General features: G+C 33.4%; 1 protein-coding gene across 3 annotated transcripts in view; it reads left to right on the top strand.

Moving 5' to 3' along the window:
- Positions 1-750: 750 nt before the first annotated feature.
- Positions 751-25712, top strand: part of LOC114328077 (mucin-22) — a 135322-nt gene continuing 110360 nt past the window's right edge. The window contains exons 1-3 of one of the 3 annotated variants that reach the window (XR_007696050.1): positions 751-907; positions 7277-7470; positions 13457-17430. Coding sequence is in view for 2 of the 3 variants with exons in the window: in XM_050642373.1 (XP_050498330.1) it covers positions 7284-7470; positions 13457-16926 (3657 nt within the window). In the remaining variant the exon portion in view is untranslated. Of the gene's footprint in view, positions 908-7276; positions 7471-13456; positions 23987-25712 lie in introns of those variants that run through there. The other 2 variants (XM_050642373.1, XM_028276830.2) reach the window with 2 other exon arrangements.

Raw genomic sequence — 25712 nt, 5'->3', positions numbered from 1 at the left:
TGTTCCTAAAAAAGTCTACTAATGTGATTTGTAGTTTTCGTTTATTTTCTAGTATTTATAAACAACGCAAACATGTCCGTACCCCATTTGTTTAGTAAATGCTTTAAAATGGGTGTGAACAAGAATTTATTTTGTTATGATTTTATTCTGTTTGTTTCATTTTGATATTTTATTCTACAAATAATTATGACTTATATTCAAAAAAAATAAATAAAAAATCATGAACCAAAATGCATTAAGGGGCGCCAAAATCCTTTTTTGCACACAGGCGCCAACAGCCCTTACGAGGGCCCTGGTCCGACACGTATAACATGACATGTCAAATGACAGAAGTTATGTTGGCGATAAATAGGAGTCGGATTTTTGCATGAGAGTTTAATGAAAGCGTAACAAATCAATTGGAAGTTCTGTCCGACAAAATACATGGGACGTTTTCGCAGTATGACGTTCGAAACCTGTAACCTGTTCCATAATTAAAACTTCCCCTGTTCCAGTGTTCTTTTACATCAAAGTTTGTCCGACTAGACACCGTTAAGCTATTAATAAACTTTTTTTGTTGTACGCGGAATCTAGGCCTATTATCGAAAAATAAATATCAAAAGATTTTTTAAAATACACTAAGTTGTTTAAATAAAAACGAATTATACAATAAGTACACTCTTCTAAAACGATGAATTATCTTTTTAGGTAAGGCCGGCTTCCCTTTTTTCAAGGTTCAAATAACAAGAAAAATCGATAAGAATACTTTTAAGTAAACATTGCATGGAAGGCCAAATGCGAATACACAGAACTGTTTCTTTCTAGTTTGGAAATTTCTATTTTATTACCTAGCTTAATCTCCAAATAGATTAATTTTGTGAAATAAACTTATTTAACTAGTGACAGTTTATGTGAATGGAAGGTTCTGGTAAGTCTTTGTTTTTACACACCTTTTTTTGAACTGGTTTGTCCTTTTTTTAGGACAATGTGTGGTTTTTGTTTTTAATGGATGAAAACTACCCTCTTCTACCTAAAATAAAAAATTGCAGATTTATGCTAAATTTTAATCACGTTTAAGTATGTTAAATAAAGTCTTATTTATAATATATAATTAGTTTGCAACCCTTAAAAAACTACCCTTTAATCATCTAATAATGCATCTAATAATGCATAAATAAAAACTTGCGTGCATTAAGTTCCCTTAATTTTCCTAAATAGTGGTTTTATTGGGTTAATTTGTTTGTATGTGGTTTAAGTTTCATCTCAACTAATATATTTTTATGTTTTAACAATTTTTTCTTTAATTTTGGACTTTGTTAGGGGGAGAAATAATCCTTCTCCCTTCCCGTAGATCCGCTACTGATTGAAATTAATTTAATTTCCACAGTTTAATTTAGCAACGGTTACATATTTTCAACTCTTATAAACTACCCCTAGATTGAAATTTTAAATGCATTTATTCATTCATGAAAAACCACCCTTCATAGAGTAGCTAATGCAGGGGTCACCAATTAGGGCACCGCGGTCTGCATCCGGACCGTGAGCTAGTTTTGTGCGGACCGTCAATAAATTCAGAATATACCTAGTGTTTGGCAATTTTGAAAATTTTTGGCCATGAAATTGTGTACTATGTTTGGCTAAACTTATGTGTGCGAATCCGCTTTATCAAGAATGAACTTTATTAAAACTCAGTAGTATCTTAACAGATCAATATCTCAACTCCCTAATGAGACTCAGTTGCACTAAACTCACTCCAAACTTCAGACAGGTTGTACCTAAAAAAATGTCATTTTTCTCTCTGATAATTTAATTTTGTAAAAATGTTTCCCCCTTATTGTTATACTTACTAATCATTAATTTTGAAATTAAGTAAGCTGTAATATAAAATTGTCATGTGAATTTTTTTATATTCATTTCCTCTCTACTATATGTTAAGTAGGAGTACTTTTCAGATGTCAATTTAATTAAAATAATTTTCAGATTTAATAAGTTTGCAACAAACACCTTGCATTGAAACTAATGTAGAAAAGATAACATGTTAATTAGCATTTTGTACTATGATTATTTATTTTAAATTCCTCAGTTTCATTTCTACAAAATTGAAGATGTCTAAAAACTTCATTAGCATTGAAAATATAATTTCCTAATTTTTAAAATATTCTCAGTAACAATTTACGACACTGCTGTTTTCAAAAGATACTGATAATAACATCAAAACAATACACAATGAATTTATATTTTATTTATTGTACCAGGAAAACTTACAGAAAAGTATGCAGTAACCAAAAAACAATCAAATAGTATTAGTTTTCCTTTCCAAATTAGTCCATGTGTGAGGCCACTTTCGTATAAAAAATGTTTCTGACTCGATTTCTTGCAAAAATGTCCCCTTTAAACAAATCGGAAGGGTGCCGGGTGAAACAATTTTTTAAGCAAATTCAAAATTACTTGTTTGCCTCGGAAAAATGTATTTTTAGGTTTCTTGGGTAATTATAAATAATAAAGGCCTATTGTCATATTTCTGAAAAGTTGATATTTTTCGAGTTATAAGCGATTTAAAATCTGAAAAATGCGAAAATATGCATTTGCGATGCTTGAAAACGCAAAAATTTCGCCCGGCACCCTTCTGATTTGTTGATAGGGGATATTTTTTAACAAGAATCCACAAAGAAACCGAATCAGAACAGTCAGACACAGGCAGCATAAATCCGGACCCCGGAAGTGTCATAGGTTTTCGAAACGGACCCTCAGGGAAACTAATTGGTGACCCCTGACCTATAAAAATTGTTTCCTATAATTTCAAATTGAACAATGTTGTTAGTACAATCATTCAAAATCTCCTGATTTTTAATAATATTATTCCTCAAATATTTCGTTCTTTCAACCCCTAAAAAAATCCCCTTTCTTATAAAATATGGTAGAAAAAAAATTTAATCTACTACAGTAGATAAAATTCAAAAATGTATATTTTGTGTACCTATCATTATTAAAAACCAAATAGAGACGTATTTATTTCGACGTCTTTTTCTTGATGTGTGACGAATGTTGGCGATCATCATCGCCAGCAGAGCGAAAAAGCTGCGCAGATGTGTTGAACCAGGCTCTGAGATTTTTCAACCAGTATGTCCTTCTTCTTCCTGGGCCCCGCTTTTTTCTTGAAGGATGGCTTGTTGCAAAGCTTTTACCCTTAATTTTACCTTGCATTATGAACCTTAATATCTCATATTTCGCACCTCTGATAATGTGGCCTAAATATTCCGGCTTTCTTGTTTTTATGTTCTTTATCATCTCGCACCTCTCTTATTTAGCATCTCTGCATTTGTAACTCGTTGGATCCGTGCTATTTTCAAAATCCTTATATAGTACCAGATCTCAAATGCTTCCAACTTTATATTGTCTACTTTCCATTCCATACAACAAAGTCAAGAACACGTATCATCTTAAGGCTCTTTTCCTCAGCTCCAGAGGAATGTCTCGATTAACAAACATGTTTTCATTTTTATAAATGCTTGTCTTGCAATTTCAATGCGTGTCCTGATTTCTCTACCCTGGTCATTGTTTTCATTTACCCAGGTTTCCAGATATTTGTAGTTATTCACTCTTTCTACTTGTTTTCACTCGATATCTAGCCTTCGCTGTGCAGATTGAATAACAATGGAGACAACACGCAACCCTGTCTAACACCTCTTCTGATTTCTGTCGTTTCTGTTTCGACATTTTCGATTTTAATCATTTATTACAGTCGAGATATTATTTCGACTATCCACATTCTTTTCTTTTAAATGTTCTATGAGTTTCTGATGTCGTACTCTATCAAAAGCCTTTTGATAATCGATAAAGCAGACATAGAGATCCTGGTTCATATCTAGTCGTCTTTCATTTGCATTTGAAATGCATTTGAAGAATTTAAATTAATGGATCTGGTAATGGGATTACGATTACTTGAATTATGTAGTTAGAGACACAACATACTCTACCAGACTACCAGAGTTTGTTTTTGTTAGTTTTAAGAGATCTAGCGTTATACTAAAGAAGCTTAAGATTTCGATTAAAAGTCTTTTTATCGATTTATTATATTTATTTATTTTAATAAATATTGGCGATATCATTTTAAAGCCTTCTACTTTAAAATGTATAATATACGTCTGAATTGCCAATATAAATGAGTCAGATTAAATAAATTATTAAAAGAATTTTTTTTACCTAGCAACATTTTTGTTTATTTTAGTAGTATTTTGTATTTTGACAACGAAACCCGATTTGGGCTTCGAAACGTTAATAAAATTATTTTTTCAATTTAATTGTGGCTTATTTCCCATCTAAATAGTTAATTATAAAAATGCCACAAGGAAATTGCTTCAGAACAACTTTATAGATATTAGGTCTGGATCCCGCGTATGAAAAAAAAGTTGATTAATAGCAAGCTGAAAATTTGTTAATAGCTTATGGGTGTCTAGTCGGACAAACTTTGATATATGGGAACACTTGAACAGGAGAAGTTTTTATTGTGGAACAGGTTAAAAATTTGGAACGGTCACACCACGAAAACGGCACATTTATTTTGTCCGACCGAACAGACTTAAACTCTTCGAACAGATATTAAACTCTCATGCAAAAATCAGACTGCTATTTATCACCAAATGGGCGTTTTAATGAGTGGAACATGTAGAATATGTAAAATGACAGGAATTATGACAGGTGATAAATAGCAGTCTGATTTTTGTGTGAGAGTTTAATCTCTGTTCGGAGAGTATAAGTCTGTTCTGTCGGACAAAATAAATGTGCCGTTGCCGTGGTGTGACCGTTCCAAATTTTTAACCTGTTCCACAATTAAAACTGCCCCTGTTCCATTGTTCCCATATATCAAAGTTTATCCGACTAGACACCATTAAGCTATTAACAAATTTTCAGCTTGCTATTAATCAACTTTTTTTTCATACGCGGGATCCAGACCTATATACTTTCAGACTCTATTCCTTCAAAATTTACTTGATAATAAAATCAAAAAACAAAAAAAAACAAGATAATTATACCACTTTTATTATGAATCTAAATTTTATTTTTATATGTACTTGGTTTATAGATACATATACTGCAGTCACTGAAGGTTTTCAGCTCCGATTTCGTTTAACCTCCATCGATTTTCATGAAAATTGGTCAGTAATTAGAGGATACCTCATGGAACAAAGGTGACATGATGCCAACTTGCGCTTTTACCCTGGGGGTGGATGCCACCCCTTCTCGGGGGTGAAAATTATTTTATTAAAAATAATACCATGTCATTAAAGGGACAAATTGTAAGCAATATTTGTTATATAAAGTTAAAATAAATCAACACTTTTTGAGTTATTAACCCGGGAGTAGTCGCGCTCACTTCTGTAACGTGAATAGTCGCGTGTTAGATTATATCTCACAATATGAATTTAAATACGAATTTACAACAAATTTTTATTTTATAGTATTTTTATTTACTTGTTATGTTAGAAATATCATTTCTAACAATTATTAAAGCTAATTGGCACTTCCCAAAGCTATAAATTCCACAAAAAGAAGAATAAAAACAAATTAAAAAAAATAAAAAAAAATCCTACTCATTACTACACCCTTCCTCGAGGCACTTTTTTAAAAATTGCATCAAATTATCGCGAAAAAGGATAAAATGTAATATTCTATCTAACGGCGCAACTACACGCGGGTTAAAGACCAAAAATTTTATTTTTTCGTAAAAAAAATGCATGTTTTGAATCGGTTTTTCACGTATACATCAAAAACTATAAGCTTTTACAAAAAAGGTATTATTACTGAAATTGAACATAATAAAAAACTGAATATATTCCTACACATAAAGAACTAAACTAATGTTAGTTCAAAGTGAGTTATTGGCAATTGAATGTGTATTTTTTTCGACGAGTACTCAAATCTAAGTATTCAAGCTTAAATAACGGGAAAACGATGCAATGTATAAAATATTCCTGCTAAACATTTGTCAAAGTACTTCAGAATACCTATCAAATGAGCTTCAGAACAAGGTAATAGCGTCAAAATTAAGCAAGTTATAAGACAATAAAAGAACCGTTTCGAATTTTTTAGGAAAAAGTGAAAAATTAAACATACGCCATTTCCACAAGAATTAAAATGTGTTGTAATCCTTACAAGAACTTCTTTATATTAGTATAAGTAATGTTTTTGATAATTTTGACCTGTTTAGAATGCATATTGTTGAAAAAAAGATATAATTTAAAAAAATCATACTTTTTAAAATTATTGTAATTTTCATATTCTCTTGATAATAACTTTAAAAATACTCAATATACGTAAAAAATTATATATAACCAAATTTTAGTTTTTTCTATGCCAAATATTTTACCTGGTATAATATTTCTATAGGGTAAAAAATAACCGAGATAGAAACGATTAAATCTTAAATTTTGCTGTGAGAACCATGCAACCGGGGTCATTTAACCTTTTAATTTTAAAAAAGTAAGGGGTTTAAAAGATTAGCTTCAACGTGCTTAATTAGCATTTGAAATTAACTTTCAAATAGTTTTTAGATAAACCTGATATCGCAAACACGAACGGAGTTATTAAAAAAAAACAATAACATTTTTTGGAAAAATTTTTAAAAGATAAATTTTGAAAAAAATTTGGTGCACAAATTTTAACGCTATCAACATGTTCGGGGGCTCATTTGATAGACATTTTTAAGTACTTTGACAAATGTTCAATAAGTTTATGTTATAAAATGCATCAATTTCCCGTTATTTCAGCTTGAATACTTAGAGTTTTTTACTCACCGAAAAAAATATACATTCAATTACCTGTAACTCACTTTTAGTTAACATTAAAAGGTTTTTCTAGTAAGGGGTTTATTTCGTTTTTTATTAGCTTCAATTTTGATAATTATAACTTTTACTTAGAAACTTACACTTTTTGAGTTATTGATGAAAAATTGGTTAAAAACATGCATTTTTCTCAAGAAAAATTAAAATCTTTGATCTTTAATAACTCAAAAAGTTTTGATTTATTTTAATAATTGTATATAACAAATTTTGCTTGAAATTTGTCCCTCTATCGAATTATTGGGTTATGTTTAATAAAATAATTTTCACCCCTTAGAAGAGGTGGCATCCACCTCCAGGGTAAAAGCACAAGTTGGGACCATGTCACCTTTGTTCCTTGAGATATCCTCTAACCACTCACCAATTTTCATGCAAATCGATGGAGGTTCAACGAAAGCGGAGGTAATAGCTCATATGCACCTTCAGTGACTCCACTAATATATTTTTTTATTTTTTAGATCTGAAATGGAAACGATGATTAAAACAATATATTTCTTTCTACTATTCGTTTTTGTTAATACACAATGGCAGCAGTATTATTATAAATGGAATGGAGATCACTTTGATATTATTGCCTCGGATAAATATGTAAAGAATTATCGAAAGATTCAAGCTCCAAAGTCTTATAGAATAGGACACAATCAACGTGGAGGTAAGTAGAACTTTATACACTGTAGAAACCACTTAGTTTTTGAAGTTATACTTCTTAAGGCACGAGGGTGAAATTTTACATTCCCTGGCGCATGCGCACACCGCAGTATGTTGTTTGTTGCTAAATCATCCAATTTATGTATGTATCAGTGCAACTAAGGTTTAAAAATAATATAAATTAGTGTTTTTAGTAAATATATTTATTATAATTTTTGTGTCTTTGGATTTGTCTTCCTTGGGAGTAAGATAATAAGTATTTTAAACATTTTTATATTTAATACTTCACTTGATCTATTTGTATCGTCGTTTGTAATTACGTCCCAGAAGCCGTAAAAACAAAACCCTGATGGGTTATTGGTAGAGCATTTGACTACTAACGCGTCGGTCCCGGGTTCAAATCCTGACACAGACGATTGTTATCCTTTTTTTATTTTTTTTTTTTTGGTGTTGTTTTAATAAAAAATTATTTTTTGAAGGTGGTAATATCAAAATTAGTATAGTGGTAATATAAAAATAAAATACAAATAAACTATTATAGTATATTGTGCAACAAGTGCAGAAAGGTACTAATTTCTCACGAGTTTAAAAAGTTGCGGTACGAGCGCAAGCGATTGCCGCAATTCAAACGAGTGAGAAATTACCTTTCTGCACGTGTTTCACACTATACTTTTTCTACAAGCACAGTTTTTCCTAAAAATAAAAATCACAATTTCCAAACGACGATTAATTATAATAGGTACCTATGTGATAAATTTTAAACTGTATTTAATTAATACCTACTAATCAATTTAAATTCCTTATACCTAAATAAATTGCACAGAAATCAGTTAAAAAATTAATGCACTGCCTTAATTTGTTTAAATTTAAACAATTATTACACATTATTGACATTTTATTTATGCAGTCACGGATTTACACAAAACCTACTTCATTCGACGTCTCTTGCACAGGTTGCTAAATCCTTATTGGTTATTTGATAATTATAAAATGTTTAATAAGAATAAAATTGTAAAATAAAACAGTTGTAACATCCATAATTTAGTTTATATGCTATAGTTAAATATAATAATTGTCTTATAGGTTATATATTTGTCTAAAGTTTAACCACGGATGTAAACAGAATATAACGTTACTCAGAATGCGGTAGTCCACGGATGTAAACAGAATATAACGTTACTCAGAATGAGGTAGTCAACTGTGCAGAAAAGAACTTTGCGGCACAGATACGTCACTTTGCGGCACAGAAACGTCACTTTTCTGCACACTAATGTCAAATATCTTATACTGTGAGAAAATATCAAGTTTGCTAACATAAAACCGTGCAGAAAAGTGCACTTTGAATAGTGGTTGTAGAAAAAGTATATTTATTTTATTGAAATCATATAATAGAAGTATAACTTCTTACGTGTGTACAAAGTACACACACATCCTTTCTTTTATAACTATGTTTATTTATAATCCACATCATAACAGAATATTAAGAAAATGAAGAGACATCCAATGATCATCATCATCAGCAATGGCGTTACAACTCTTCGTGAGTCTTTGCTGTGTTTACTATTGCCTTCTATGTTTGTTGGTCCTGTGCCACTAATTCCCATTGTCGCACTCCCATTTTCTCTAGATCTTCTTTGACTGCATATTTCCACCTTTTTCTAGGCCGCCCTACAGACCTTCTTCCATCTGGCCTTTCCCAGAACACATTGTTTATAAGGCGTTTGTCGTTACTGCGTATCACATGCCCTGCCCATCTAAGTCTATTAGCCTTTATATCTGACTAGATTTCCCTTTCCGAATAGAGACTTTAACTCGTTATTGTATGTATTTGCACCTCCATTCGTTTGTCACGCTGTCTCTGCAAGTGCGATATATTATTTGAAGGATTTTACGTTCCCACACCAGCAATTTATTTACTTCTCTTTTTGTTAGCGTCCATGTTTTGCTTCCATACGCGACTGCTGGTAGTATTATGGTCTTATATATCTGGGTTTTTGCACCTCGTTAAAGAGGTTTTGACTTCATTAGATGTTGCATTGCAAAGAAAGATCTGTTTCTTGCGATTATTCGCATTTTAACTTATCGCTCTATTTTGTTGTCATTTATGATTGTTGCTCCTAGATATTTAAATTCTTAAACCACTTCGAAGTTATGATCGTTTGAGACGACCATATATTTTGTTTTGTCTTCATTTATTTTTAGACCGATGTTTAATGCAGCTTCTTCAAAGCTCGAGAAAATATCCTTAACTTCCAATGTTGATAGTGCCACTGCGTCGACGTCATCGGCAAAGGCGTGTATGATTTTTGCTCCCCGAGCAGTTATGTCTGGTTTGATTTTTGGATAAATTTTTCGCATGACATCTTCTAAGGCTAGGTTGAACAACTATGGGAACAACAGATCTCCCTGTCAGTCCAGAATTTACGCAGAAAGCATATGATATTTTCCCCTCTATTCTAAGTTGAGCAAAGTACCTACACATATTTGTGTTACCGCATGCGCAGTTAGTTTCTTAGGTACGCCTAGCACGATCATTTCCTTCTATAATGTTGCACGATTAATTTAATCATATGAACCACGATACAACAATGGAATGGAGACCATGGACAGGAAAGAGAGCAAGAGGACGACCCCAGATGAGATGGGGAGACGACATTAAAAAGATCGGAGGAACGCACTGGAAACAGAAAGCACTAAACAGAAGCGAATGGAGGAAACTGGGGGAAGCCTATGTTCAAAACTGGACGAATTAAAGGGCAAAAGAAGAAGAAACCTGTTTGAAATCTATAAAGTGGTGAGACATCCAATGATGTCTCATCTGAATCCACTTTGGTTTAGTTTTGAAACAGATCTTCCAGGGTCAGGTTCTATCCAGTCTCCTTGTAGCAGGACCATTGCTGAATGGTTCCCTTACTAACTCATTTTCGTGGTGAATGGTACGTTCATTTTGTGACTACATGGCTCGATGGATTTCTTCTCTCTGAAAATTGTAGTGTAGTAAGTTGTAGTGAAGTGTTTGATTACTTACTTACCATGGTACATCCACTATTGATCTTAGCACTTTAAACTAAAATCTTCGGATGATATTCAGCGACGTTGATTTTTCACAGCTCCATAGGTGTAGTTCCTAGTGCCAGATAGGTTTGAGTATGGTTTGTATAAAAGAATTTTGTTTTGAATGTTGAGTTTTGATATTGGTTTCGCCAATACATTTGCCGGAACTTTGAGTTGTCTTATTTTGGTGTGGATATATGTCTTTCAAGTGAGACGTTGGTCAAAATGGAGGCCAAGATACCTAGGCGTTTGTTACTGTTGGTATTCGTACATTGTCCATTCTTAAAGGTGGGCATGTGTTGAAGCGGTTGATTAATGTTAGTTGAATTGATTTTATATTAATGTTAGTTGAATATTAGTCTCTGGTATATCGGCCGTGTAGAATGCAGTGGCGGCTCGTGGTTTTAGGGACAGAGTCGGCAAGGTTTTGTCTCCTCAGATAGGTATGTCATCTAATTAAAAGGCTTCAATTTCATAGGAGATTTTTGGTTTTTGTTTATTTTTATTTTTTTTTTATTTTTTTTGCTTTTTTTTTTGTTTTTTCCTATAAATTTAGAACCTAAACCTGTTTATAAATTAACTTTAGTCTATGTTGTTTCGAAGTAGCAAAATGGGTTATAACGTCATTGTAAAATAATTTATTATTGTTTTGGAGAGGTTTTAAAAGTCTTTTTCTATTGACATTTGAGACAAGCTTGACATTATCTCTTGTTTCATGGTGTTTCGACAATACGTTTTGACTCTTTTGAGACAAGAGAAATCCCGTTCATTTGATGCAGAATTTGCCCACATTTGAGAACAATAATTTAATAATTTCGGGAACAGTTTGTTATACCTAACGAATTGCAGTACCTATATAAAATTATATATATTTTGTAACTTATCCCACCTTCCGAAAGTATTTGAATCAGCATATAAAATTTCATTTTCTTATTTTATTTGATTAAAGAATGATGGATAACTTTAATGAACTTGTCTAATAAATATTTTGAAAATTCTTTGGCGTAACTTTTAAATTTTGAATCCTCAGAGAGGTGAGTAAATAGGGTGTAATAGTTTTAACTTTTGCCTGGAGTCCATACAATTCACCGGATATCAAGGCAGCGCCGTCATAACTTTGCCTTACCAATTTATTTTTGATATCAAAAAATTTTAATCTGTCCTTTAAAACACCAAAAATATATTCTGTCTTATGGCATCTACTCACGTTTGAAAACCTAAAAATTTCTAATAAATATTACACGTAACGCGTATCGAAGAACAATTGATAATTGTGAATGACATGTTACCTCTATCAGTAGTTTCGTCTACTTCTACAGAAAAGGATCATAATGTAACTACTAATTGATTCTTTCATTCTGCGCTGTTTTAGGTACGCCGCTAAATCTCTTCGAGACAGAAAGTAAATTAGAAAATTCCAGATCGGATTTGTTAAACAATTTTATTTGTTCTCAATAATTAACTTGATTTAACGAATGCTCCGATTCATTCTGTCCCCTAAATGGCAATTCCTGGCAACTTAAAAAAACTACAATATCAATAATTAAACGACGTAAAACTACTTAATTTCATAGTTTCACCCCGGGCGCGCTAGCAAGGTACGTGGCTAGGTACGTGCCTTGCTGCCGTTTGCAGATTAGTATCTGCCGGACTTATCGGCCAATATTCCATAGCTTCTTATTACAAGCAAATCGTCAATCTGGGGACGGCTTGCCGAAGCGGGCCTATCGCAATAGGGTGCATGGCTATAGGATCATTAATTTGAAAAGTATCTTACGCACAGCGCACAGGGTTCACTTAAATTATCGGAACGATCGAATTCCTTTAAAAACAATGAATAGAATTTAGTGTATTATCTCACAGATATTTTTTTTATTTCACAGAAACGAATATCATCAACTCTGATTAAATTAAATATTTAAAAAAATCTATAATGTGTCCATAAATGTGTGCTGCCACTGGTAGAATGAGAAAAGCAGCGGCCCGAAAACAATACCCTGTTGAGATTGGAAGTCGATAGTACAGAGGTTGGATGGTTGGTCATTGATTTTTACAGAGAAATGTCTTTGATATGAAGGATTTGAGTAGGAGGGAATAGTTACTGGATAGTGATATTTTTACTTTGTAAAGCAGGCCTCTGTGCCAGACTTTGTCAAATACTTGTGAGATGTCTAGGAATAAAGCGTTGCAGTATTTCTTTTCTTTAAGACTTTTTGATATTTACGAAACAACTTACGGAATACAATTTTTTAAGTCCTTATTTTAAAGAATTATAAGAAACGTTTAGACCCATCAACTTTGGCGACTAATATCATAAATTTTGCCTTAGGAGCATCCATTTCTCTTCCTCTCGTGTTGAAGCAATTAACTCTTGAATGCCCTGGAGATATTGCATAGGATATCAGTTGTCACTGTATCTGATTTTCAGTCCAAAGTCTTTATCGTGAAAACTCTGTTTGAAGAAGAGATCAAGCATTCTCCTCAGCTGATATAGAATGCATATCTGTCTGACGCATTTTTAAACGTACCTTTCGTCGCTAAATCTCCCATCGACTTGTATAACTGCTTGCTGCTTCTAATACATGTATTCTATGATACTTAGGTCTATACATACCATCAACACATTAATAAAATCTACCATAAATGCTTTTGATTCTTAATATGTTTCAAAGTATTCCATGCTGTACCCTATCAAAAGCATTTTCGTAATCGATGAAAGCCATATCTATTAAATCTTTACGGTGGTCGCGGCATTTTTGGACAAGTAGATTTAAACCAAAAAGTGCCTATCACTATGTACTTAGCGCATTACTAAATCAAAACTGGGTTTCATGTAGGTCTTTTTTGCAATGACTTATACATAAACGATCATTTTTATAATTATAAATATATTATTCGCTTTATAAATATTATTAAACTATTTTATAAATTTTTAGATCGCCCCGGTAGATGTATAGCTGCTCAATTCTACTGCAGTCAACCATACTCCTTACAAGATACTAACCAGTTCGAATGTGAGACAGACTATCAGTGCCCAACACCCTTTAAATGTTGCAAAGTCAAGTGTTTTCTACATAAAATTTGTCAACCCAGTATTGAAGAACAAGAAACTCCTGATCCTAATTCACCGGCATCTCCAGAAGAAATAAAGAAAACAACAGAAATTACAACAGCGCAATCAACGACATCAACATTCACATCCTTTAATACCGAAGATATAACTGCAACGTCAACAATCACAGAAGAAATATCTACAGACACAACGAGAACTGAAGTAACAACACAACAAACTGATTCGACAACTTCCTCAACAGAGGGTGAAGAAACAACTACAGTTTCTACTACTTTAAGTCGTGAAACTTCTACCGAAACTATGAAAACCGAAGTAACAACCAAACAAACTGATTCGTCAACTTCCCCAACAGAGACTGAAGAAACCACTACACATTCTACCACTTCAAGTCCTGAAACTTTCACCAAAACTATGAAAAGTTCAACTCCAACAGTGGAAATAACAACTATCACAGTGACAACACAACAAAATGACATTAAAACTTCACCAGAAAAGGAAGAAACTTCGTCAGTTTCTGATACTCCAAGTACTGAAACGTCTTCGGATACTTCGGAAATACAAACTTCTTTGACAGTGATAACAACTACCACAACCACACAGGAACCTGATCTTAAAACGACGTCAGAAAAAGTACATTCTACATATTCTAATACTGTAAGTAGCGAAATTGCTACTGAAAAGTCCGAAACGCAAACTTCGTCGATAACTCCTACAGCAACACAGCAACCTAGTCTTACAACATCAGAAAAAGAAGATAACTCTACAGATTCTAATACTGAAACGACTACTCAAAATTTGGAAACAAACAGTGCTTCAACGAAAATAACAGAGCAAACTTCTTCTAAAGATTTGGAAACAGATTCGTCAACAGTCGGCAGTACAGATAGAGTCACTAAACAGACTGAAGCCACAACAACAACTGATAAAACTAGTTCAACTTCGAGTGTTCATACAAGCCCTGAGCAACTGGAAACAGACACTACTCAACACCAAGAGCAGTCAACCGTGACAACAGAAAATAAGGACATATTGACTTCAATCACTACTAGCAATAATGGTGAAGCAACAGATCTCCCACCAGTACAAATGAGACGCACCACAAAACAAGATGAAATTACTACTACAAAGAGTTCAACAGAGTCTGTTATTTCAGAGAGTCTGAAGACAAGAGAACCTCCTGAGGAATTAAATCAAAAAGACTATAAAACAAAAGCACCAACAACAACTATTACACAAAGACCATCTAAAGGACAAACGGTGACAACTTCTACAACAGAGATAAGTTTAACCGAGGCAAAAACAACTGAATCTAAAGCAATAACAAAATCCACCAGCAGAATTATTGATAACGAAGAAGGTAGTGGAGGTATTGACGAGCATAATGGTAGTGGAGACAGTGATTATGAGGAAAGTGACAAAACAGACACTGGTAACGAAAAAAACAAAGTTAAGGGTAGCGGCGATGAAAATCGTGATGGCAATGAAAATGGCACTTCCGAATTTTCTTTCAGTGAAGAAGAGGACGGTAACGATTCTAACAAGGAATCATCCAGCACACAAACAAATACAGAACATGCTAAAGACACGACCACAACTTTTACAGCAGGCGTAACGCCAGACTTAAGCTCAACAGAGAAGAAAACAACCGGATCTAAAGCAACAACAGACGCCACCAGCGAAAATAATATTGATAACGAAGAAGGAGATATTGACGAAGAAAATGGTAGTGGAGACATTGATAATGAAGAAAGAGACAAAACAAATACTGACAACGGGACCAATAAAATTGAGAGTAGAGGTGATAAAAATGCTGACGACGAAAATGACAGTTATGAATATCCTTTTAGTGAAGAGGAGGACGGTGATGATTCTAACGAAGAATTATCTAGCACGAAGAAAACAGAAAATCCTAAAGAAAATACTAGTACCAAACCTTCAACAACACAGCCTACAACTACTACAAATAAATCACAAGCAAGCTCAGACGCAAAGAAATTTACTAAACAAAGTGCGGAAGTAACTAAACAATCTACGCAAGCGACTACACCAACTACAAAGGCAACCACTATAAACATTGAAGCAACACAAAAGGTTAAAATTGATGAAATTAATGGGGATAGTAAAAAAGAGGGAAACCTTGATGAATCTGAAGAAGAATCATCTAAAAAAGGTACGGAAGGAGATACAGGAAAAAAAGTAATGGAAAGTAGTAGATCCTCTACAGAAAAACAAGCTGCTCAACCTGCTAGTGCAGACACTACTGAAGCAACTCTACAAACTATTGGAGGAACTATACAATCTACTAAAGAATCGACACAAACTGTGGAAGAAATTGTACAAAGTACGAAAGCTACTACACAGACTCAGACTAGTATAGCAACCCCTATAGAACATAAACCAACAGAAACGAATGCTCCGAATAGTGATAAAACGGTAAGCAATGGAGAAAGCAAAGAAACCAACAAAGAATATAGTTATGATAAGGAACGTGAAAATATAAAAATGGATAACCAAAACAAAGAAATTGACCGTAGTGGTGACGATAATGGTGAAGACAAGAAAAATGATAGCTCGGATGGAAAACGTGGCGACTTTGAAAAGGAATTTTCTAAAAAAGAAGTAGAAGAAGATAATACAGGAAAAAATATATCCTTAAACAAAACAACAGGAAATCTTGAAAAAATTACTGAGACTAAACCCTCAACCATAGAACCTATAACAGAGACCATTAATAATAAGTCCCAGACAAGCTCAGAAGCAAATAGATTGACACAAGAAGATACGGAAGTAACCAGACAAACTGCTAAGGTGACTATACAAACTACAAAATTAACTACAGAAATTGAGGAGATAAGGAAGACAACTATGCAAACTATGAAAACAACCTCCGCAGACAGTGATGCAACACAGGCGAGTACTGTTAATGTTGCTAAAGATTCGACAAAAAAACCTACAGCAGAAAGTAGTAGTCACACGCCAATAACAATGGCTAACAAAGTTAGAGTAACTCCAAAATCTACAAAAGCAGAATCCACTGAAAGCCAAAAAGAAGCTGTTACTGAGAATGCACTCAATAGTGACGATGAAGATGGCAGTGGAGATCATGCATATGACGATGATGAAGATAATGATTATGAAGATAATGATGATGATGAGGATGATGAAGATAACGATGATGAAAATAATGATGAAGATAATGGCGATGAAGATGATTATGAAGATAATGATGATGAAGATACAGACGACAAAGAATACGAAAATTATGAACATGATGAGGACGATACTGAGGAAGATTCTAAAAATGAAGATTATAATAGTATATTACATACCTAGCGGGAAAGTACTCTATTTCAGCCGAGCGGCAAGGTAGTTTACCGAGGTGCGAAGCAACGAGGTAAACTACAGACGCGAGGGTAGAATGAGTTCCCGCGAGGTTTATATACTATTTTACTCACAATCGGTTAGTAGTTTATGGATTTCTAATACTCACAATCTACCAATAATAATTTCGTTTCAAATATCTGTATCCATTTTCATTATGTGATAAGATGAATTATTTTAAGTAACCTGTGAGATCGTTGCTAGGTAACAAAACAAGTTTGTTGAATCTGACATTTAGGCGATACACGACGCCATTAATTGTACATATAATCAAATTGTGTTTATTTTACAAAAATGTCTGATAGTGAATTTGAATGTACGCCACCAGAACTGCGGGTAGCTGCAGAGAGAGCTACTGAAGGAATAATTCCTGAAAAAAATGTTATTACGAAGTCTGTCACTATTTACATTCTTTCTAAACCATCTTTTAATCAAAAATGACATTGACATTTGCAGGTAGAAAAGTGACAGTTGCTAGCCGGGAAAGTACTTGCCCGCCTAGCTGGGAAAGTAAAGTAAGTAATAAGTCGCTTCCTGATTACTTCAAAGGTTAGAAATCCATAAATTACTAACCGATTGTGAGTAAAGATAGTTTACCAAATAAAAATAAGAAAGAAGGAAAAAAAGCCAATCAAAAAGGATAATATCATTTGAGTAAATTTTTGGAATTTTTTTAGTGTTCCTTGCCAGATTTAACCTGACAAGACTATATAGATAAAATGATTTTAGAATCCAAAATACTAATTTTCGAAATTATTTCTTCTTGTTTACGTTATTCTCCTATCGTAGATTGGGTATCAACAAGGCTATTCAATCTTTGTTTACAGCTGTCTATAAAATAGTTTGTTTGTGATGCAACCAAACCGCTCAGATTTCTCATACAGAATCATTCTTCTGCAGCCCGGATTCCTTCGTCCTTTAATCTTTTCCTGCATTATATTTTGCTGAAATCTCTATTTTTGTCCCCGCATTAGATGGCTCCAGTATTTTAATTGGCTCTAAGTATTACTCCTGGCCTTTTGTCCTTTCGCTGTACCTAATATTTCTTTATTTTTGACTCGGTCAAAACTTATTCTTAATATTCGTCGGTAACACCACATCTCATAACTCTCACTGTTATTTATATTGTTCTGTTTCTGTACAAGGGAACAAATCCTGAACCTGAGACAACTCATTGAAAAGTCTAGAGAATTTCAAGTACCTATGATTATATGCTTCGTTGACTACCAAAGGGTGTTTGATTGTGTAAGCTGGATAAATCTGTGGTCAATTTTAATAGAAATGGGCGCACCAATGCACCTGGACACACTTATTAAAAATCTGTACCAGTCCAACATAGCGACAGTACGACTAGATCATAAGTTCTCAAACCAATTCAAGACCGAGAGGGGTGTGAGACAAGGATGCGTGTTGTCTCCTAACTTATTTAACATTTATGGTGAACATGGCATGAGGATGGTTTTAAAAGGATGGGCCGGTGGAGTAACAGTAGCTGGTAGGAAAATCTCCAATTTAAGATTTGCTGATGACACTACACTTATAGCAGCAAATGAGCAAGAAATGTTTGATCTCCTGCGAAGAGTTGAGTACGAAAGCAATAAAGTTAATCTAAAAATCAATAAAGCTAAGACAAAAATAATGGTGGTCGACAGATTCGACACTATTCAATTGACTAACATGTTACAAGAATACCAGATAATAAACACCTTTGGCTATCTCGGGTCTAGTATAACTAAAGATGGTAACTGTGAAGCAGAAGTTCGGAGACGTATTGGTATGGCAAAAAATGCGATGAGTCGCCTAACTAAAGTTTGGAAAGACAGATCTATCTCTCAAAATATCAAGATGAGACTGGTGAATGCCCTTGTATTCTCAATATTTCTATACGGAACAGAGACTTGGACTCTTCGCGCATGCGAGCGCCAAAAAATTGATGCCTTTGAGATGTGGTGCTGGAGACGAATGCTGCGCATACCTTGGACAGCTCATAGGACAAACAGTTCCATTCTAAACCAACTCAAGATTAAAATAAGGCTGTCCACGATATGTCTGCAACGAATACTGCAATTCTTTGGTCACGTGGTTCACAGAGGTGACGACAGTTTGGAGAGATTAATTGTTTCTGGAAACGTTCCGGGGAGAAGATCAAGAGGACGATCACCAACTAGATGGTCCGACCAAATAAATAATTCAGCTGAAAACTCATTCTGCGAAGCTCTTAGAGCAGCTGAAGATAGAGACCAATGGAGAAACATTGTTAGGAATATTGGAAGGAATCACGATCCTCAGTAATGGGGAAACGACAAGAGAGAGAGTTTGAGAGTCCATGCTTCCACGCCAGACACATGTTTAGAATACATCTTGGTTTAATATGTCATTTGAGGTTATTCTCTTCTTTCTGGGCTGCCTTGTTTTTTCTTCTTCTTATTATGATGCCTATCCCTATCCACTAGGGATTTTGGTGACTATTAAAGCTATTTTCGCTTTATTTGCCGCTGCTCTGAATAGTGCAATGGTAGATAATGAAAACCACTTTTCATACTCTCCACATTAACAGTTTATAATTTTTTACTCCTCCACTGTATGCTGTTTATAAGTTGGATCATAAAACTTAGATTTTCATTTTAAGAATCCGTTCGATTTTCAGCTCTTGTTAATAAAAAATAAAAATACGGTTTAAAAAAAATGATATCTTATTTTTCCTATTGGTGATAGACGGTTCTGTTGTTTTTTGGAAAGGATGTGTTTTCAGCAGATTTTCATTGAGCCTACTTACAGGCGTGTGAAATAAAGAATATTACAGTTATTATAAATGTTTATAAGCTAAAAAGTCAGCTCTTTCATCTTTCAAAAAGTCATCTTTCAAACTGTTTTTTTAATAACAAATTTTTAAAAAATGATTTTTTTAAAATACCTAAACAATGAAACCTGGAATCGCTTTCCGGGATAAACAAATTGAATATCTTGTAAACTAGTTTATTTTAAAATTTAGCACACTGTAATGTAGACCTTATATTCACAACTTAAAAAATATATTACCTCCCTCATGAGACTTATTTATTCAGTTATTCATATTCATGTCGAATAGGATAGCTTTTCGGATAATTCGGGAGGGGGTGTTTCGTAAATAGGGGAGGTTTCTAAACTTTGGTGCGTCCGACAACTACTGAAGTACCCTTAAAAATATGTCGGACAATATTAGTAGTAAATTGTAAGTATTTTTTATCAAACAATCTTGCAAAAAAAATCATCATTTATGACTCTATAGTGCGGCCCCCATATGGGCGCAAAAATCAACTGATGACAGAGTCATAAAATTTATACCCTTACAGCTGATCTTTGTACGATTGTATGATAAAAATATTAACAATAACTGGTAATATTGTTCGACTAATTTTTAATGGTACTCCAGTGTCAGTTGTCAGACGCGGCGTTATCGAAATGCCTCCCACTTTTTCAGGTAAATATTTTCATACATTTTTTTTTAACTCCTTTATTCTGCAATCTATCAGTAATGACAATAAGCGTCTTTGTTGATAAATGATTATGACATGTACAGGATGCTCCATTAAGCACCCTGTTTTATAATGTAGCTATTGCTAACTTTGTGGCATTACCTCTAATATTTACAATATGTTATTATTTACAAAGATATGTACATTACTAATTACTTAAACCTATTAATTAAGTCTCTTGGTTTGAATTTTTTTAATCTTCTTTCTTCATGTTCATGTAAGTCTTCAAACAACCGCTTGGCTAACTCGTTAGGATGTTCAGACACTCTTTCGCGATATGTTGCACTATATTCACTTATCACCTCTTGTACTGTTGGAACTGCTAAGTCTCGTTGCATCACGTAGTTGGGTACGTAGTATGGAGCATGAAGAATCAGCCTTATCGTCTTGTTTTGGAACCTCTGTATTATATTTAGGTTGCTATTAGAAGCTGCTCCTCAGAGCTGGATACCGTAGGTCCAAATGGGCTTTATAATGGCTTTGTAGACCAGTAGTTTGTTTTCTAGAGACAACTTCGAGTTTCTGCCGATAATCCAATATAGACGGCTTAGTTTTAGTCCTAACTGTTTGCGTTTAGTGAAAATATGTTTTAGCCATGTTAGTCTTCTGTCTAGGTGGATTCCCAAGTATTTTACATCTTCGGCTTGAGGTAAATTGTTGTTGTTAAGTTGTACTGGTGGGCAAGTTTCTTTACGGAGTGTAAATGTTACATGTGTTGATTTTAGTTCGTTAGCTTTCATGCGCCATTTCGACAGCCATTTTTGTATCTTGTTAAGGCAGATTTGAAGTTGTCTTGATGCCATCTTTGGGTCTTCGTGTGAAGAAAGAGCTGCTATATCGTCCGCAAATGTGGCTATTGTAACCATCGGTGTATTAGGAAGATCACTTGTGTACAACAAATAGGTCCGAGTACACTGCCCTGTGGTACCCCTGATTTTATGGCGTTCAGAGAAGAGTATTCTTGGTTTTGTCTAACAAGGCAGTGTCTATTGGTTAGGTATGATTTTAGTAACAGGAAGTGGGGATATGGAAGTAGCTTCTTAATTTTGTAGAAGAGTCCAATATGCCAAACTTTATCGAATGCTTGTGACATATCAATAAATGCAGCAGAACAATAACGTTTTTGTTGGAAGTCATCGTTAATCTTGTTAACTATTCTATGTACTTGTTCGATAGTGCCATGTTTGTTTCGGAATCCAAATTGGTAGTCTGGAATTAAGTGCGTCATTTCTGTTATCGACTTCAGCTTTTTGACGTATATTTTCTCGAAAATTTTGGAGATAGTTGGTAGCAAGCTAATAGGTCGATAACTTCTTCTAATTTTTTGCCTGGTTTAGGGATCATTATTATTTGTGCTACTTTCCAGATCTTTGGGTAGTACCCTAGTTTGAGGACGGCATTGAAGATATATGTTAGTAATTTAAAGCATTTGGGTGTTGATTCCTGAAGCACTTTTCCTGTGATAAGATCATATCCTGGTGCTTTTTTAATGTCAAGTTCATTCATTATTATATTTCTGGTTTCACTTACTAGAATTTTTTTACAGGCAGGTCCATTTGGAAAATTTTTCATACATGAAATGCGTCCGTTTCGTTAATCATTTAGGCTGATATTTTGTCTATTTAATCTCTGTATAATGACACAATGTTGCCAAATCATAATTTAAATAGGTACTATCTACCTATTTTTATAATTGGTAGTTGGTAGTTATACCAAAGAATATTATATACTCTCAGGTCTCAGAAGGTCTATATTCTTTCTTTTTACATTTTATTTTAAAAAAATGTTGGCCAAAGATACGGTAAAACGGTGGACATGTACTAAAAAACCTGCAAAACATTTGTGAAAACACAGGGATGTGAAAATACGATAGTTGAATCAATATTAGGTCATAACCACGAGAAGTTTACAATAGAAAAGCCGTAAGCAATTCAATAAAAAGAGCAGCCGTGAAAGATCTCAACGAAAAACCAATGAAGCTCATCTGTAAAGAACTTATGAAGCCAAATATAGAGACATTTACTAACAATGATATCAATAGGGTGAGACAAAATTTGTATTATGCTAGAACCACTTATTCTTTAATTAAGCCTCCCAAATATATATCTGAATTTCATAAAGCTCTTGATCCATCTTCTATTATTACAAATAGAAACGAAAATTTTATAATTAAAAATGACAAAGATAAATCGTATTGTTATATTAATGTTTTTCAAATCTTTGTTTTCTTTCGCCTGTTTCCAATTGGTATGTTGACGGAACTTTTGAATACTGTCCTCGTTTTTTCACTCAATTGTTTAGTATACATGGCTTAAAAAATGGACAAAATATAACCTCGCTTTTAGATATATCATAGAAGAATGTTTTAAAATTAATTGTCCTGTATCCGCTACTAAAGTAATAACTTCAGACTTTGAAATTTCCATTCATAATAGTGTGCTGTAATTGTCTTTTTACGCGGTTGACTCTACTATTTTATTTATTTATATTTTTAGGCACTAATTTTAATTTAAATAAAGGAAGACTTACTTATATTATTTTATTTACATCACTTATTTATTTTAATAATTACAAATAACACCAACTAACACATCTAATTTATTTACAAACTCAAATTTATGATTTAATTAACTAAACATAATAATTCCGATAACTAATAAATACATTTCATATCTTCGATTCGAATACATTAACTTACGCGACGCGCTTCGATGAATGAATGACTGGCCTGTGCTCGAATCTCGGTTCTATATATACTTCGGCAGCGGTCGTCTTGAATTCCATGGTCGAGGCTCGTAACGCCGAGAAGCTTCGGGAAGAAATAGGCCAATTCGTGAGCGGACTAAATAGTGTCACAATAGTATCTATCCGTATGACATTTCCTGAAGCAGATCTTATTGGATGTCGTTTTCATTTGGGTCAGGCATGGTATAGAAAGGTTCAATCACTGGGCTTAGCTTCAGAATACCAGAAAAGTGGTGTTGGCTTAACTGAAATTACGCATTTTCTAATTTATATTTTTGCTCTTTGATTCTGACATCCTCAAGATGTTAGCGATTTTTTTGCTATAGATTTGGCAGAAATTAAACTAGTCGATGCAAGGGTGACCCAGTTTTGTGATTATCTTATTGATAATTACATATCTGAAAATTCGACATTTCCTCCACATCTTTGGGCTGAGCACTCTCTTCATCCTTACAAAGAACCACAAACGTATGCGAAAGTTTTCATTCCAAGTATAATTTTTCTTGTTACTGCCGTCATCCTAACATTAATAATTTTGTTGATATAATTTTACAATTTCAAATATACCTATACCTACATTAAAATGAATAATTGTGTTTTGACACCAAAAAAAATGTTGCGGAAAGTACAGCAAAAATAAATTTTCTAAATAAAAAAATTTTAGATTTAAGAAAATAAAAAATAAATAGATTAGAATTTGTCAAAGTAGTATGTTTTGTGATGTTACTTTTAATAAATCTATAAAATACTTATTATGTTTTTGTATTTTTTGTCAAATTATTAATAGTGCAGTCACTGAAGGTTTTCACCTCCGATTTCGTTGAACCTCCATCGATTTTCATGAAAATTGGTGAGTAATTAGAGGATACCTCAAGGAACAAAGGTGACATGATGCCAATTTGCGTTTTTACCCTGGGGGTGGATGCTACCCCTTCTCGGGGGTGAAAATTATTTTATTAAAAATAATACCATAAGTCGATAGAGGGACAAATTATGCAAAATTTGTTATATAAAGTTATTAAAATAAATCAACACTTTTTGAGTTATTAAAGACCAAAAATTTTATTTTTTCGTAAAAAAATGCATGTTTTAAATCGGTTTTTCACGTATAAATCAAAAACTATAAGCTTTTACAAAAAAGTTTTTATTACTGAAATAAATTGAAGATACTAAAAAATTTAATACACTCCTCATATAAAGAACTAAACTAATAATAGTTCAAAGTGAGTTATTGGCAATTGAATGTATATTTTTTTCGACGAGTACTCAAATCTAAGTATTCAAGCTTAAATAACGGGAAAACTTTGCAATGTATAAAATATTCCTGCTAAACATTTGCCGAAGTACTTCGGAATACCTATCAAATGAGCTTCAGAACAAGGAATAGCGTCAAAATTAAGCAAGTTATAATGAAAATAAAAGAACCGTTTCGAATTTTTTAGGAAAAAGTGAAACATAAAACATACGCCATTTCCACAAAAATTAAAATTTATAGTAATCCTTACAAGAACTTCTTTATATTAGCATAAGTAATGTTTTCGATGATTTTGACCGGTTTAGAATGCATATTTTTGAAAAAAGATATAATTTAAAAAAATCATGATTTTTAAAATTATTGTAATTCTCATATTCTTTTGACTATTTCACTCATCTTAAAATTTTCACATAATCTGACCAATCACAAACCAAATTCTGATTGGTCTATCAGCTTCGTGTTTTCAACGACGTAACCATGGATACCGATCGCAAAACAAAGTTTGACGTTTGCCAAAAAAATTATTGTAGCTGTATACGTCAAAATGAGTCGTTTCGGTGGTACTTCAAACGAAGTTATAAACCAAAACATTGAAGAAAATATACCGAGTAACACAAGAAAATCTAAATCTTATATATGGAGACAATTTATGATGTTCTGTGTGGATCGCAACTACAAATTAGATGCAGAAAATAACAACGAAAGACTAGCATTCATTCTAAAAGACTGGGCCTTCAACATGCGAAAAATTGATGGTAGTGATTACAAGGAGAGTGTTATTAAAACCATATGGAACACTACTGCAAAATTGGTACAAGAAAAATATTTCTGTGAGTATCAGAGACATATTGATCCCTTCAAAGATATAACCTTCAAGGAAGCGAGAGCGGCTCGTGATAGTAATAGAAAATTGTTGCAAACTGTACCCGATAAAAGGAAAATGAGTTCTGTCGCTATGACTTCGGATGAATATAAAAATATGTGCTTACAATGGGACGAAGACACGCCAGAGGGACTCCAAAAGAAGTTTTTTCATATAACTGCCGTAGAATTAGCTTGGAGAGGTAACGAAGCAAGTTTTTCCATGTTACATTTTTTCAATGAAGAGACTAACAACAAAAGCTTTTTAACAAACAGAATTGCATATAACCCGATATTCTCCAAAACCCGCCAAGGTGGTGATAAAAACTGTGCAGATAATAAATGGCTTACTCAAAATTTGA

Source organism: Diabrotica virgifera, chromosome 2 (assembly GCF_917563875.1).
Source record: "Diabrotica virgifera virgifera chromosome 2, PGI_DIABVI_V3a".
Lineage (NCBI taxonomy): Eukaryota > Metazoa > Arthropoda > Insecta > Coleoptera > Chrysomelidae > Diabrotica > Diabrotica virgifera.
The sequence above is the reverse complement of the archived record's forward strand: the minus strand, read 5'-3'. Positions and strand labels throughout refer to the sequence as shown.